The sequence below is a fragment of the Nicotiana tabacum genome, chromosome 7 (genome assembly GCF_000715075.1).
Source record: "Nicotiana tabacum cultivar K326 chromosome 7, ASM71507v2, whole genome shotgun sequence".
Classification (NCBI taxonomy): domain Eukaryota; kingdom Viridiplantae; phylum Streptophyta; class Magnoliopsida; order Solanales; family Solanaceae; genus Nicotiana; species Nicotiana tabacum.
The window spans coordinates 176,477,141-176,490,420 of record NC_134086.1 but is presented as its reverse complement, the minus strand read 5'-3'; the positions used below and the strand labels follow the sequence as shown (position 1 = coordinate 176,490,420).

Here is a 13,280-nt window from a genome sequence, read left to right as displayed (position 1 = left end):
AAACTTTTAGTACTTAGGAATCCACAATTGCATGAATACTCTGAATAGAATTTCTATAAGCTACTTATTAGCTTTTCTTCAAAGACATTCAAATGTTTAACTCTAATTTCTTTTAATTAAAAGTTAGTATATATAAGATTCATCAATTTTATACAATTTGTGCAAGAACTACTATATCTTAAATTCCTAATAAGAGGGAGATTATATTAGCTATAATTTGAGATAGGTTATCTATTTGTTCAGAAACATATAAAATTAGAGGAGACAAAGTCGCTCTTCTTTATTCAGCTTTCTAATTACATAAATATTTTGGTTAATCTTAATCCAAAGTATTGAATGGGAAAAAGCATATTTTTGAAATATAATTTGATTTAAAATTCAATAGCTAAACATGACATCAAAAGGATCGAATTTTTTACTAAACCCGGATGAGTTAATAGTAGGTAAAAAAAATTAAATATAATCATAATTTTTGAGACACTACCTTTATTAAAGGACAACTACGGGTAAATTAGAAAGTCATTGTTAAAGAGAAAAATAAGCAACTACATATTTAATTATGTTATATTTCTACATTTGAATGCAATATATTTTTCTTTGAATAACTCTTAGCAACAATCTAATTCTTTGACGCATATAACATTAAATAATTTTTAAGTTAGCTTTTAATAGCTTCTTTCTAATTAGTGATTTTGCCATAACTAAAATTTCTTTGTTTGGATCATTGCTTCTAACTTTATTGAAGAACAAATAAAGATTTTTAAAATGTTAAAGGCCAATGATATGATTTTTAGACTCTTTGATTGGTGTGTACTTTTAGCCACCAAACATCGTCACTCTATGCAGCTATCCCAACAATTGTTGATATATAAATCAAAATAAATTGAAAGTTTGAAGTTAATTTTGGAAAAGCAGAAATTACTTGCAAAAAAGCTGAGCCAAATTAAAATTTACAAAATCAAAAGCGCAATATGATATCAATCCTAATTTTACTTAGATTCTTATAGCAAGAGAAACAACAAGATAAGAACTTTGCATTGTTGAGAATATATTTAAAGATATGATCAAATATTATTAGTAGTAAAAAGCTTAAATCATAATAATTCTAGGAATGCGTAGTAGATCTAAGTATGCTTTGAAAGATTATAATTGCAGCAAAGCCAAAATTGAATTGAAGCATGAAAAGTAGCCTTTAAAAGGGTACAATCTCAACTTGAATTTCGGTTTCAGTTATTGCGGGGTATTGTTAGACAATATACGAAAAGTGACACATTACATCATACTTGAATCAGCAGTTGCTAGTTGGATCCAATAAAACAGGTTTATGTATACTTACTGATCATCCATGATGATAAAATCTTGAATTCTCCGCCCATTTGAAGCATAGGTTGAGGGGCTTGCGTTGAGCACGATGGCAAGCACATCTTGCATTTAAAAAGAACGATGAATAAGCTAATAGACAATAAAAATTGATATAGACAATAATCGTAATAATAACAATACTAATAAATATGAATTTTAGGCAAACAAACAACATAAATAGATAAATCTTCAATTACCGAATTCAGATCCTTCGGGTTGATATTCAAAGTTGCCAAATGGTGTAAGATTAAGGCGCGTTGGCGGAGCTAGTGGCTTTTCTGGAGGATTAACAATTTCTATTGGCTCAACAATGGTACACCTATCAATTGTCCATGTAAATTTGTTAAGTGGATTTCCGTACATATAGTTTGATTCTTTGACTTGTGCAACTGACACCAAGTAAGTTTGGAAAGGGCGAAACAGATCTGCAAAATGCATTATCTCCGCATTGAATATAACGCATTCCACTTTATTTTTCTGTAACAAAATAAGGCACAATTAGAATAATATTAACTTAATTACTATTGGCAAACTTATGAATTCTTTAAAGATTACCTCTTCATCTTGCAAAACCATCAGCTGATATTTTTGCGTTTTCTCTCTGTTGTCTCTAGGTCTGCCTTTATCAACTACTTGTATCTTGCAGGTCCATTCTTCCGTTTCTGGAGTAATCGCATTGATGTTGAATCTTTCTGCCATCTAGACATAATCGATAATCATAACGCATCACAATTATAATAATGAGCAAACGTAAGATTGTTAGAATGATTATAATACAAAATCAAAGAATCCAAAAAGTAAATAAGTTGTACATCACACTTACTATTAGGAATGATGGTCTAAGTTATGGCAAAAGCTTTTTCAATAATTTCATCATAAACTACATTATATGTGGAGTGATCATCATCATCGTCAGCTATAATCGGTCTAATTAATATCTTAACACAGTTAGAACCTTTAGCTCTTGATAAGGCAACGTACAATTGACCATGAGAAAATACAGGTTCTCGCAAATAAATGCCAACAAAATCTAATGTTTGGCCTTGAGCTTTATTTATAGTCATGGCGAAACATAACCGTATCGGAAATTGTGTTCTTTTAAATTGAAGGGGTAGTTTTTCATCTTCTGATGTTAATAGTGGTATTCACGGAATGAATACATGTGTATTTTTAAAATCACCACTGGATATTGTAGCACTAATAACATGAGATTTGAAGTCATTACATATTAATCGTGTCCCATTGCACAAACCGTCGCAGGGATTCAAATTCCTTAATAATATAATTGGACAATTTTTTTTAGACACAATTTATAAGGAGGTAAACCAGGAGGATTTAAAGCGTGCAAAAAGTCGTCATATTCACTTTGATCTTTTGGATCAATTGTTTCATCGGTAGCTAAATAGACTTTTTCATCAGCTGGAAATTGAGCAATTAGCATATCATTTATTTCATCAACAAAATCGTTCTTTGTAGTTAGAATTGCACGAGAAGTAAAAAAAGAAATATTTGAACGAGTTAAATATAAATCAGGATAAGTAACTTTAAATAGATGATTCAAGGAATCTTTTTCAGTGGTGAAAGGTATGATCAGAGGACATGGAATTTCTATTTTGTTCTTATCATTTTTGTTTTCTTTTCCATTACCAATTCTCATCAAATATTCACAAAAAGCTGGGTCTGTTTTCGCACGCATATTTTCGGACAGTTGTAATTTTTCAAGTTGATGCCAAATTTCAGAACATAATAAGCTTTCACGAACAAAATCTTCCCTTTGTCCACCACGGACAACGGGAAGAGTTTGTCTAAAATCGCCGCTGAATACAACAACCTTTCCGCCGAACAACATAGTTGTTTCCATTAAATCTCTAAGGAGCAAATCTAGTGCTTCAACCATTTCCTTTTTTGCCATTGAAATTTCGTCCCATACTATTAGTTTTGCATCTCGAATCAACGATGCCAATGAACTTTGTTTGCTAATATTGCAACTAAAATTTCCATCAACATCAATAGGTATTTTAAATCAGAAATGAGCAGTTCGGCCTCCGGGAAGATGTGAAGCAGCAACACCTGAACTCGCAGTCGCTAATGCTCTAAATCCTCTATGTCGTACTGTAGCTAATAAGGCACGATATAAAAAGCTTTTTCCAGTTCCACACGGACCATCAATGAAGAATGCTCCGAGTTTATTTGAGAATATTCTATCAAGGATTACATTGTAAGCTCTTTTTTGTTCAATGTTTAGTTTATATGGCAATAGTAAATCTTGTTCAGTAACGATAATATTCCTTTCAAAATGTACATCTTTAGCTTCTTTGGCTGTTGCAGATGGTTGAATTTTGCCCTGAGTTAGTTCAAATTCGTTGATATAACGACCCATTGAATGAAGAATATCATTTATATGATTTAATACTTTGTGACGAATTTCTCGTGTATGCATGTTTGGGTATTTATTGAAATCTTCAGACATCGGGATTTCAAATTTTTTCCACAACTCTCTTGGATTAGCGGAATTGCAATATACTAATAGTACAGCAAATAAGTGTCTCAAACTGTGTGGCATTTGGTAACTTACTGCTTCTGACATGCATTCTATTAAATTATTATCGCAAAGTAATAATCCTCTTTTTTCTGCAGCTTCTCTAAACGTGCCACAAGTTATTCCGTTTACAGTTCGCAAATTTTTATACGATTTTGGTCCTCTTACGTTCATTAAGAGCAATCTAAGATAGTATCTTTCTCCTTCGGTTGGATGACATGTCACAACTCTACCAATAGCATATCCTTGTTGGCGACGCGACCACATCTTGTATGTTGTGGACCATACAAAATATTCTGGAAATTCCCGATATAATAAATTCAAAGTTATAGCATTTTCGTTTTCGCTATTCATTCTAAAAAATTCAGTTAACATTGTTTTTTTAATCATAGGATTATTTACAATTCTACTAATATTGTCTGTATTTTTGAAGGAAACAATTTGTTGTCCATCAAGATGCAGTTGAAGATGGTATACATTTGGAATCATTTCACTGATAGGAAAAGCAAATATGCGCCACACAGCCTCAGGTGGTGACACCCACCTAGCAGATTGATATTCCTTTATTTCATCTACTTCTATATTCGTCTCATTAGGATGTATATGAAATGCAATTTTATCATGTCCTTTGCAAATATACTTGTAAATGTACTTAACAACTTTAATATCAGAGCAAATCTCCACATTTATATGACAATTAAATTTACTAAGTAAGAATGGATTGTAAGAAACAACCCATGAATTATCAAAAAGTTGTCCTCTAATTTTCACAGATTTTCCTGTATTTCGTCTTCTATAAATAGGGTATGAACTTTTTCCTTTAGTTGTCTGTTTAGCAAACTCTTTTGGAAATTTAAATTTACAATGACCATTTTTTTTCTTCATACAGGGGCTTGTTGGATTTAATTGACCGCAAGGACCATGTAGCATGTGTTGTGTAACAAGCTTAAATAAATCAGAATTTCTTTTAGGATCCGGTAATTCAGCGCAAATAAATTTATCATATGCCTCAGGGGTCAGTAGTTTGTATTTTTCATCGAGTATAATAAGAAAATGAGCATGTGGAAGTCCCCGTTTTTGAAATTTGACCGTGTACATAAATGCTGCAACTTTACCAAATATTTGTCTTTTTAGTATATCCTTTTTAAACTCTTCTAGTTTTGCTCGAAATATTCGGCTAACTAAATCGGGTCTATTCTGAGCCTCATCTGTCGACAACAAGTTTACTTGAATTTCAGGACACGAAGGGTTACATGTTATAGTTAGAAATATATCGGGTATTCCAAAACGTTGCACTAATGCAATAGCATCCATATACCGGCGGCGCATATCTCTTGGCCCTCCTGTGAAGCTAAGTGGAAGTATTCTGTTTTTACCTACCTGTGAGCCTTCTCTCTCACCGCGTCGCAAAAGATCTAAAAGTCCCGCTAACACATCCATCCTGAATAAATCTTGATTGAAAAAAGCGAAATCTAATCTTTGAGTTTCAACTTTTATCCATTCGTCTACAACATATTGTTGAAATAATCGTCCTGAATGTAAGATTATATTTTTATCATCTCTAATTTGGAGCTGATAACAATAATATTCACGACAAGAAACTGTTTCTCTTTTTCGTTTGCCTTTTTGCATCACTTCAGCTTCCATGTCAAGGAATCCATCAATTGAAGTCATATTTGTTAGACATGGCAATTGTTCGCATTCACAATACGGATGTGTTCTGGAAGGGGTAGGTGAAGGCTTAACTTTTTGAATACCACAATGCCAACCATTTTGACCGTAAGGGAAGAGTAATGGATATTGCAATGGGTCGTAACATCCGTAATAATAATTTACCAGCTGGCTTCTATCACTTTTTGTATATATTCGGATATGTGGTGTAGGGATGCAATTATTGGTATCTTGTTCTACCCATATTCCTGCCACTTCTGACGTAGTTGGTAGATTGTATATTCGTTGATCTAAACCAGCATCACACTTAAGCGCAATGTAGAAATTTGATAACTGTGGTATATTTATTAAGGATTTCAAAAACGTAGTATAAGGATGAGTTTTTAATATTTCCATTAAATTTTTCACAGTATCCTCGTTCAATTTATTGGAACATGCCATTCGATTGCTCACCTCATTTTCATTATCATAGAAATATAATTGTAGATTTTTTCCTTTTTCATTACTTGGTATCAGGTCATTCATGAAATGATACATTTGTCCTTGAACTCGAAATGTATATATACCTTTATTCCTTTTCGCCAACTCTTTGTCATAACTTACTCCCAGGGATGTGAACGCAAATGTATTATTGTATGTTCTTATGTAGGTTCGAAAATGTTTTGATTCTTCAGTATTTCCTAGACATAGAGTTTTTAACTCTTGTGGTACTTGATGTGAAATCAGCTTAATAGTGCCTTTGCGACAACAGAATGCGGGTGGTTCGTATTCAAATTTTTTGGCTTCGCAAAATTTGCATTTGGGAACAGTTTTTAACATAACATAATCAATTGATGGTTGAATTGTTATTGACTCTTCAGTATATTGTTCATGATTTGTATTAGATGTAGATCCTGGGATGCAACAATAACAAGTATAAATATATAATTTTGATAGTTATAAATGCATATACGTATTTATACTTGTGTATACCATCAAGAAGTCATAGTCTAGCTCTCTAACCTGCTTCATATATTGAATATCCCACAAAAGGAAGATATTGCTCGCTTGAAATATTAGCACTCATAGAGGATGATGCGATAACAGAGCTATTAATTAGTGAGCAAGCAGGAAGTTGCCGACCACTTGTTTCGTCCTTACTTGCTCGCGCGCGTGCTCGCACTAGGAGAGCCTCCTTTTTATCGTCTTGCATCATCTTGTATAATTCGCGTCGCCTAGCCTTCTTGTCAGCATATATTTTTTCACAACTTTCATTTTTATGATTTTTACTCGACATATTCACGCATCTATTTCCTGAAGGAGAAATGTCAAGTGCATACTTGCATTACTGAATATATTTTCAACATTGTCTAATATTTATATATGTTTATTATAATTTTTTAGAAGAACTCAAGCAAAAACTTACAATACCTAAAAATAAATCACGAGATATTAGAAAATTTACCTTTCGGTTCAAGTGCCACTGAATAACAGAGGTAGAAAACAACCACAACGAATCGCTAGAACTGCAATAATAAAGAAGATAAATTGAGAATCTGCATGCCTCTCAAATACATAGGGATAGTTTGTATTTTCAAGCATAACATAAAGCACATCCTAAACATCGACATGAGCAACTTGCAACAATGCCCAACTTAGTAGCCAATCTCTGTCACTCCAGCCTTACGAGAAGACTTATATTGTTATTTATATATCCTACTAAATCAAATAAACACCAACCAACTATGAGAATATATATGTACAAGTGAATATATGAAATTAATAAAATCACTCGAATATGACCGATTGCGGCATTTTGGTGGTATTTTCATCATACACCAGGATGTACACTTGCTCGATTCACACCAGATTTCTCACTATGGGAGAATTTAACAGATAGTAATCCATATTTGCATTTACCCCCTTTAAAAGGGCTATCGAGTTCAAATTTTTTCTTCTCTCTTATTGATCATTTTTTTTCCAGTCTCATATATTAGACATGTGGTATAAGAGCATCCTTTTTATCAGCATCACTCTATATAATTCATGTTGCCTAGTCGTTTTACCGGTAGTATTTTTCAAACATTTGATCCTTTTTATACTTACTCGAGAACAATGAAGTCCATTTTTATTCGTTGAAAAATAAGGCTTCAAAAATACTAAATTAAAATTAAATCTAGATATAGAGTAATATAAGTTGTGTGTTATTGACATACATTACAAACCAAAAATAACTCTAATAAACAGATAATATATATAAATAAATAATCTACTAAGAAGTTAAGGAAAAAAACCAATAGAAGTGCAGTGCTTACAGGATGATGCAGAGGAGACGGCTACCACGACCCAGAGTAAAAACTGAAACAAAGAACATGAAATAAAGATAAATTAACAACAACATCAGTAATAAAAAAAAGTTGGAGAAAGGCCCAAAATAACATAAATGGATAAAACAAAGAAAGCAACAAAGAGAGAAGAAAAAATCATCCGCCAAATCACACGTACCTAAAACACAAAGAGGAAAATTGCAAAAACCAACACATATCTTCGAAATCCCATCACCAAGAAACTTAGTAAAACTTACAGGTAAAACAAACCCCAGAATCAAAGAGAAAAGGGAGATATGTAAAAAGAAAAAGAAGCTAATTTTCAGAGAGATGGTGAAACTAAGTAGAAATTAGAAACATTAGCAATGATCGAGCAAAATAGTTTTAGATCAAAATCAAATTTTAACTTCTAAAAGGGATTATTACCTGGGTTCTATTTGCTTTCTCGGTGGGGAAAAAAACAGACTTTTACCAATTATCAAAACCCCAAATATTCCCCCAATTTTATCCATGAAAGCCCTAACTTTGAAATTTCCCTATGTTGTCTGAGTTGAAACAAATTGGAACAAAAAAAGGAGAAACAACACATAGAAAATAACAAAATTGATATTAAAGACTAAGAAATTTACCTGAAAGTTCAAGAGATTTGAGAAGAAAACTGGACAACTCACAGGCCAACAAATGCCAAAACCAAAAAGAATTGAATCAGACTCAAATCTGAACTTCAGAAAGAAACTCTTACCTGATTTACCTGATTTCGATCTTGTGATGGATCGTTTCTCTATGCCTTTTCTTGTGTGTGCTTAGCCAAGGAATATGTTTATGTTGAAAAAGAAGAACAACATACATATGGAGTAGCAGTAAAACCTACACGTATATCTGGGAAGAGCACCAAAGGGCACGTATATAGCTGTGAGAAATGACTGAAATAGCCTCAAGCTTGTTTCTAAGCATACATGTCGAAAAACTTTCTCTTCCAAAGAAGAGAAATATATATATATAATTATAATTGAAAGAGGAACTAATGCAAGTCTTCTTAAGAGTAACTAGTATTAGTACTCGCGCGATGCGCTGACACAAATTATGTCAAATTGTAATCTATGTTGTTTGAATTATGTGCAAATAACCTTAAAATATAAACCTTTATATAAAAATTATATAACATTCGATTTTAATTTTGAAGCAAGATATGAAATTATTATTCAAATCTCGTAGTAGACAACTTTTATTTTATTTGTAGCAGCCTAATCCCTTGATTTTAGTACTTGTATTTCGTTTCGGTGTCAATATTAAAAAATACTAAATATGTCATGTTGTGATCTGTGTTGTTTGAGCACATTATATCATATTATTTTAAGAAAATTCTTATTATCATTTATTTTTTACTGAAAGTCAAATATGTCTTATTCATCACATCATTTTATGCAAATTCTTTTTTATTTTTGTTCTTTTCTTATAGTTATTGTATTATTTATTATTTAATATTATTATACTGTCATATAATTTTTTATTAGCTTAATAATTTAATTAATATCTTGCTTATTATCTTTTTAATAGTCTTTAATAAATATAAATATTTTATTCTTGAAATTTGGTATATTTTTATGCTTGTATCCTCTTATTCGGAATTTTTTAATCATTTAAATTTATCAGTAATATTTTTAAATATAATTTAATTATTTAATTTATTTATTTTTCAATTAATTTAAAGTATAAATCACACTACCTTTATTTTTTTATACATCTCTTCCCTACTATATTTTAAATAGTTTTTATATTAATATTTTACCTATAACCAAAATAATATCGTATTTTATTTTAAATTGTAACTTTGAATTAGTCTAAAATATTACTCTCTCCGGTCCAAAGTAAGTGATTTTTATGTTGTTTTCACACATATTAAGGAATTCACCTTTTAACATTAATTAGCAATGAAATTGACGATATAAAAATGCTTCGCACGGAGTACTCGAACGAGCAAAAATCGCTCGTATTTGCTCACTTTATCTTTGCACGAAAACTCTTTGTGTTTTCGGACAAAGAGGGGCAGCTGTGAGCACGTGATTTTTGCCCTATATGAGAATTACTCCCAAAATTTCAAAACAAAATAATTTTCCTTTGTGTGCAATTTTTGTGTTCTTCGTGGCATTTCTGTGTAATTATTTGCATTTTTGTCTATGCATGTTTATTTGTTAGATTAGTAAAAAATATAAAAATATGTCGCATTTGCGTTTAATATTTAATTAAGTTTGTTTACAAAATGAAAAAATCATAAAAATAATGTACGTTGCATTTTTAGCACTTAATGTCCAAATTGTGTGACTTTCTCGTTAGTCGCTATTTAATTGTGTGTTAACTGTTATTAAGAGTTAATTAGTATTTCCAGATAATTTTGGTTTTATAATTTAATCTTAGCATTCTAGCTTTATTATTATTTAGGAAATTGAATAAATAGAAAAGGATAAAAATAGAAGAGATCGGATTGGGCATTTTCTTCAATTTTAAGTCACAAGCCCAAAGAGACCCAATCTTCCCAAACGACCCAGTCCATTTCGAACTGGGTCGACCCAGTCCATAACCCAAAAGACCCTCAAACCCCCTTTTCTTTCATTTTTCATAAAAAAACAAAACAAAACAAAACAAAAAATAAATCAAAAAACCTAAGACTACCCGCACCCCCCCCCCTCTTCTTCTTCCTCTCCTTCTTCTCCAAATCTCCTCCCATGGCAGCCCCTCCCCCTCACACCCCTTCTCCCTCACGTCACACACAGCACATATACGCACACATATGCGACGCATACACACACAACTCGTCTCCCTCTCTTGTCCGCCATGGTTGCGTCTTCAAGATCTTGCCACTGCGTCCATTGCTTTGCTTCTTCTTCCTCGTCACATGCTGCCCGCCATGGCTGCGCCTACAGCTCTTCAAAATGATCAAAAGATCCCATCACTGCTGTCCGCCATGGCTGCGTCTCCAAGCTCTTCAAACGAGCACGAGATCCCGTCGCATTGCTGCCTTCTCCGCTCGTCGTTGCTACTGTTTTCTTCTTCAGATCGTCACCTGTTTGTTGCTTCTTCTTTTCCGGCGCTGCTGCTGCGTTTCTCCATTGTTTTGGCTGCTGCCCGTGTTGCTTCTTTGTCGTCGTCACTGTTACGACGTTGCTGCTGCTGCTGCGTTTCTTCACTGCCATGGCTGCTGCGGCGTTTCCTTCTTCGTCCTCTTCCAAACGACCAAACTACTTTCCATTCGAGTTCATCGTCGCTTCGATCCGGTTAGTGGGTTTGAGTTTCATTTTGTCCGTATTTTGTTTTGATATTCTCGGATCTAAAATCGTTAAATGTTTGATTCTTGTTTTGTTCGTGTTTGTCATTTAATTAATTAGTTTTTCCGTTTATTTCATGTGTTTTTATTTAATTTGTAAAAGAAATTGTTAGTTTAATTTTAATGTTGTTAGATTCAAATTGAAATTGTTAAGTTTAATTGTTAGCATGTGAAAGAAATTGTTAGCTTAATTTTAATTTAAAAGAAATTGTTAGTTTTAATTTTTAATGTTAGAATCAAATTGAAATTTAATTACTTATTTTTGGTTTGTTTCATGTTAATTTCGTTTATTTGTGTAAAAAGAAATTGTTAGTTTAATTTTAATGTGGTTAGATTCGAGTTGAAATTCAATCAATTATTTCTTCTTCGGTTTATTTTTATTCGTTTAAAATAATTTAGTTGTAATATAGAAATATGTTAGTTTAGTCACTTGAATCATCCATTTTATTGATTAATTTAGATTAAATCCGTGTTCATCTTTTGGTTGAAGTTCGTTCTTAATCCGGTGATTTAATGTGAATTTATGTTTTAAATGCTTGATTTAATTTGAATATTCATCTTGGTTCTAATGTTATTAGATTTAGTTTAAAGATCAATTGACTATTGAATTTAGAAACTCAAATCTATTTGTTGGTTATGTTGAATTTGTTAATATTGTTGAATCTGCAAATATATGTGTTGTTAAAAATATCGTTCAGTCAAAATAATTCCGATTGTTAATTTGTTGTTCATAGTTTAAGTTTGAATTTGTTGATTGAACTGGATTAAGGATTGGTTATAGCTGATAATTTAATTTTAGGTTTTTAGATAATTTTGAAGTTGAACCGATTTTTGAATCGGGGCGTAACAGTAGTTTTAGGGGTAAAACGGGAATTAACCAATTACAGAAAATTAACAGTAAGTTGTTCCTTTATTAAAATAATTGAAATACCCTTAATTTTTTTACGAAAATTATACATTTAAAAGTATATTAAGAAAAAAAGAATGATAAATATGGATCGGAGAGGAAGTTTTATTTGTTGAAAGGTAATTTGAGAATTTAAAAGAAATAAAAGGATAACATAGTTTATTATGACTTTTGGCTGATATAAGGTTATAAAGATTTGGCTTATAAGCACTTTAGTTTTTTACCAAATGTGTAAATAAGTCAAAATGTGCTTATAAGACAGTTTGACCAGCTTATAATTAAGTAAAGACAAATTCATGATTTAAACTATATAGCTTAACCTTTTAAGATTCTTCGCGTTGAGTCTATATATTAGATTTCTAAAATTGTGGTTTTAGATCTACTATTACAATCTTAAAATAAAAAATATATTCACTTACCTAAAGTGTGTAATCAAGTACTTATTTTCAAGGGTTCAAAAAGTATTTTCGATCTAGAAGAAAAAGTCAAAGTAAAATAGGTAATACAAATATGCTATCTCATCAATCCATCATTACAATCCTCCCAAATTTAAAGATAAATCTAATGATACCATTAAAATTGTGAAAAGTTATCCCACATATTGGTGTGCTCTAATCATCTAGATGCTTCTCAAATAAATTAACCATTTAATCAAAATAAAATGACCATGCATCTAATCATAATTCACCCAAAATATTTTTACAAAATTAAAATATTTAATGAGTAAATTCTTTGGATGGGCAGCTAACTTATGGAAACATCCTATCAAAGTTACTTTACTTTTTTTAGGACTACAAAACCAATTATTGCATTTTGGCTCAGAAAATAAAAACTATACATTTTGACATACCGTGCCATATTAAAACTCAACCCACCCACCCCACCCCCAAAGGTATATCGTTTGATTTGCTGAATTAATTATATAGATAACCTTGAATATAAATTACTCATATAGATTTACAAAAAGAAGTCACAATATAAGTTTATTAGAAATTTGGGTTATGGATTAAATAAGTTGAATCAATAAAAATAAAATTTTAATATGACATGGCATGTTAAAATATATAGTATTTATTTGCTGAGTCAAAATGCAATTGTTGAATAATTTTGTTGTTCTAAAAGAAACAAAACTAACTTTGGTAGGATGTTCTCATAAGTTGAGTGACCATATAA

At 31.4% G+C, this 13,280-nt stretch overlaps 1 protein-coding gene across 2 annotated transcripts; it reads right to left on the bottom strand.

The window, feature by feature from the left end:
• Positions 1 to 1,149: 1,149 nt before the first annotated feature.
• Positions 1,150 to 8,765, bottom strand: LOC107778668 (uncharacterized). Of its 2 annotated transcripts, XM_075218187.1 has the most exons (7): positions 8,621 to 8,765; positions 7,867 to 7,909; positions 7,017 to 7,077; positions 6,575 to 6,865; positions 1,918 to 2,061; positions 1,560 to 1,839; positions 1,150 to 1,424 (listed from the first exon to the last, which is right to left on the bottom strand). In XM_075218187.1, the coding sequence occupies exons 4-7, from the start codon at positions 6,581 to 6,583 to the stop codon at positions 1,333 to 1,335; spliced, it is 525 nt and encodes a 174-aa protein (XP_075074288.1). In that variant the 5' UTR covers positions 6,584 to 6,865; positions 7,017 to 7,077; positions 7,867 to 7,909; positions 8,621 to 8,765; the 3' UTR covers positions 1,150 to 1,332. The 2 variants fall into 2 exon arrangements, with proteins under 2 accessions (XP_075074288.1, XP_075074289.1); XM_075218188.1 differs by lacking the exon at positions 6,575 to 6,865 and having other exon boundaries at positions 8,621 to 8,764.
• Positions 8,766 to 13,280: the final 4,515 nt, after the last annotated feature.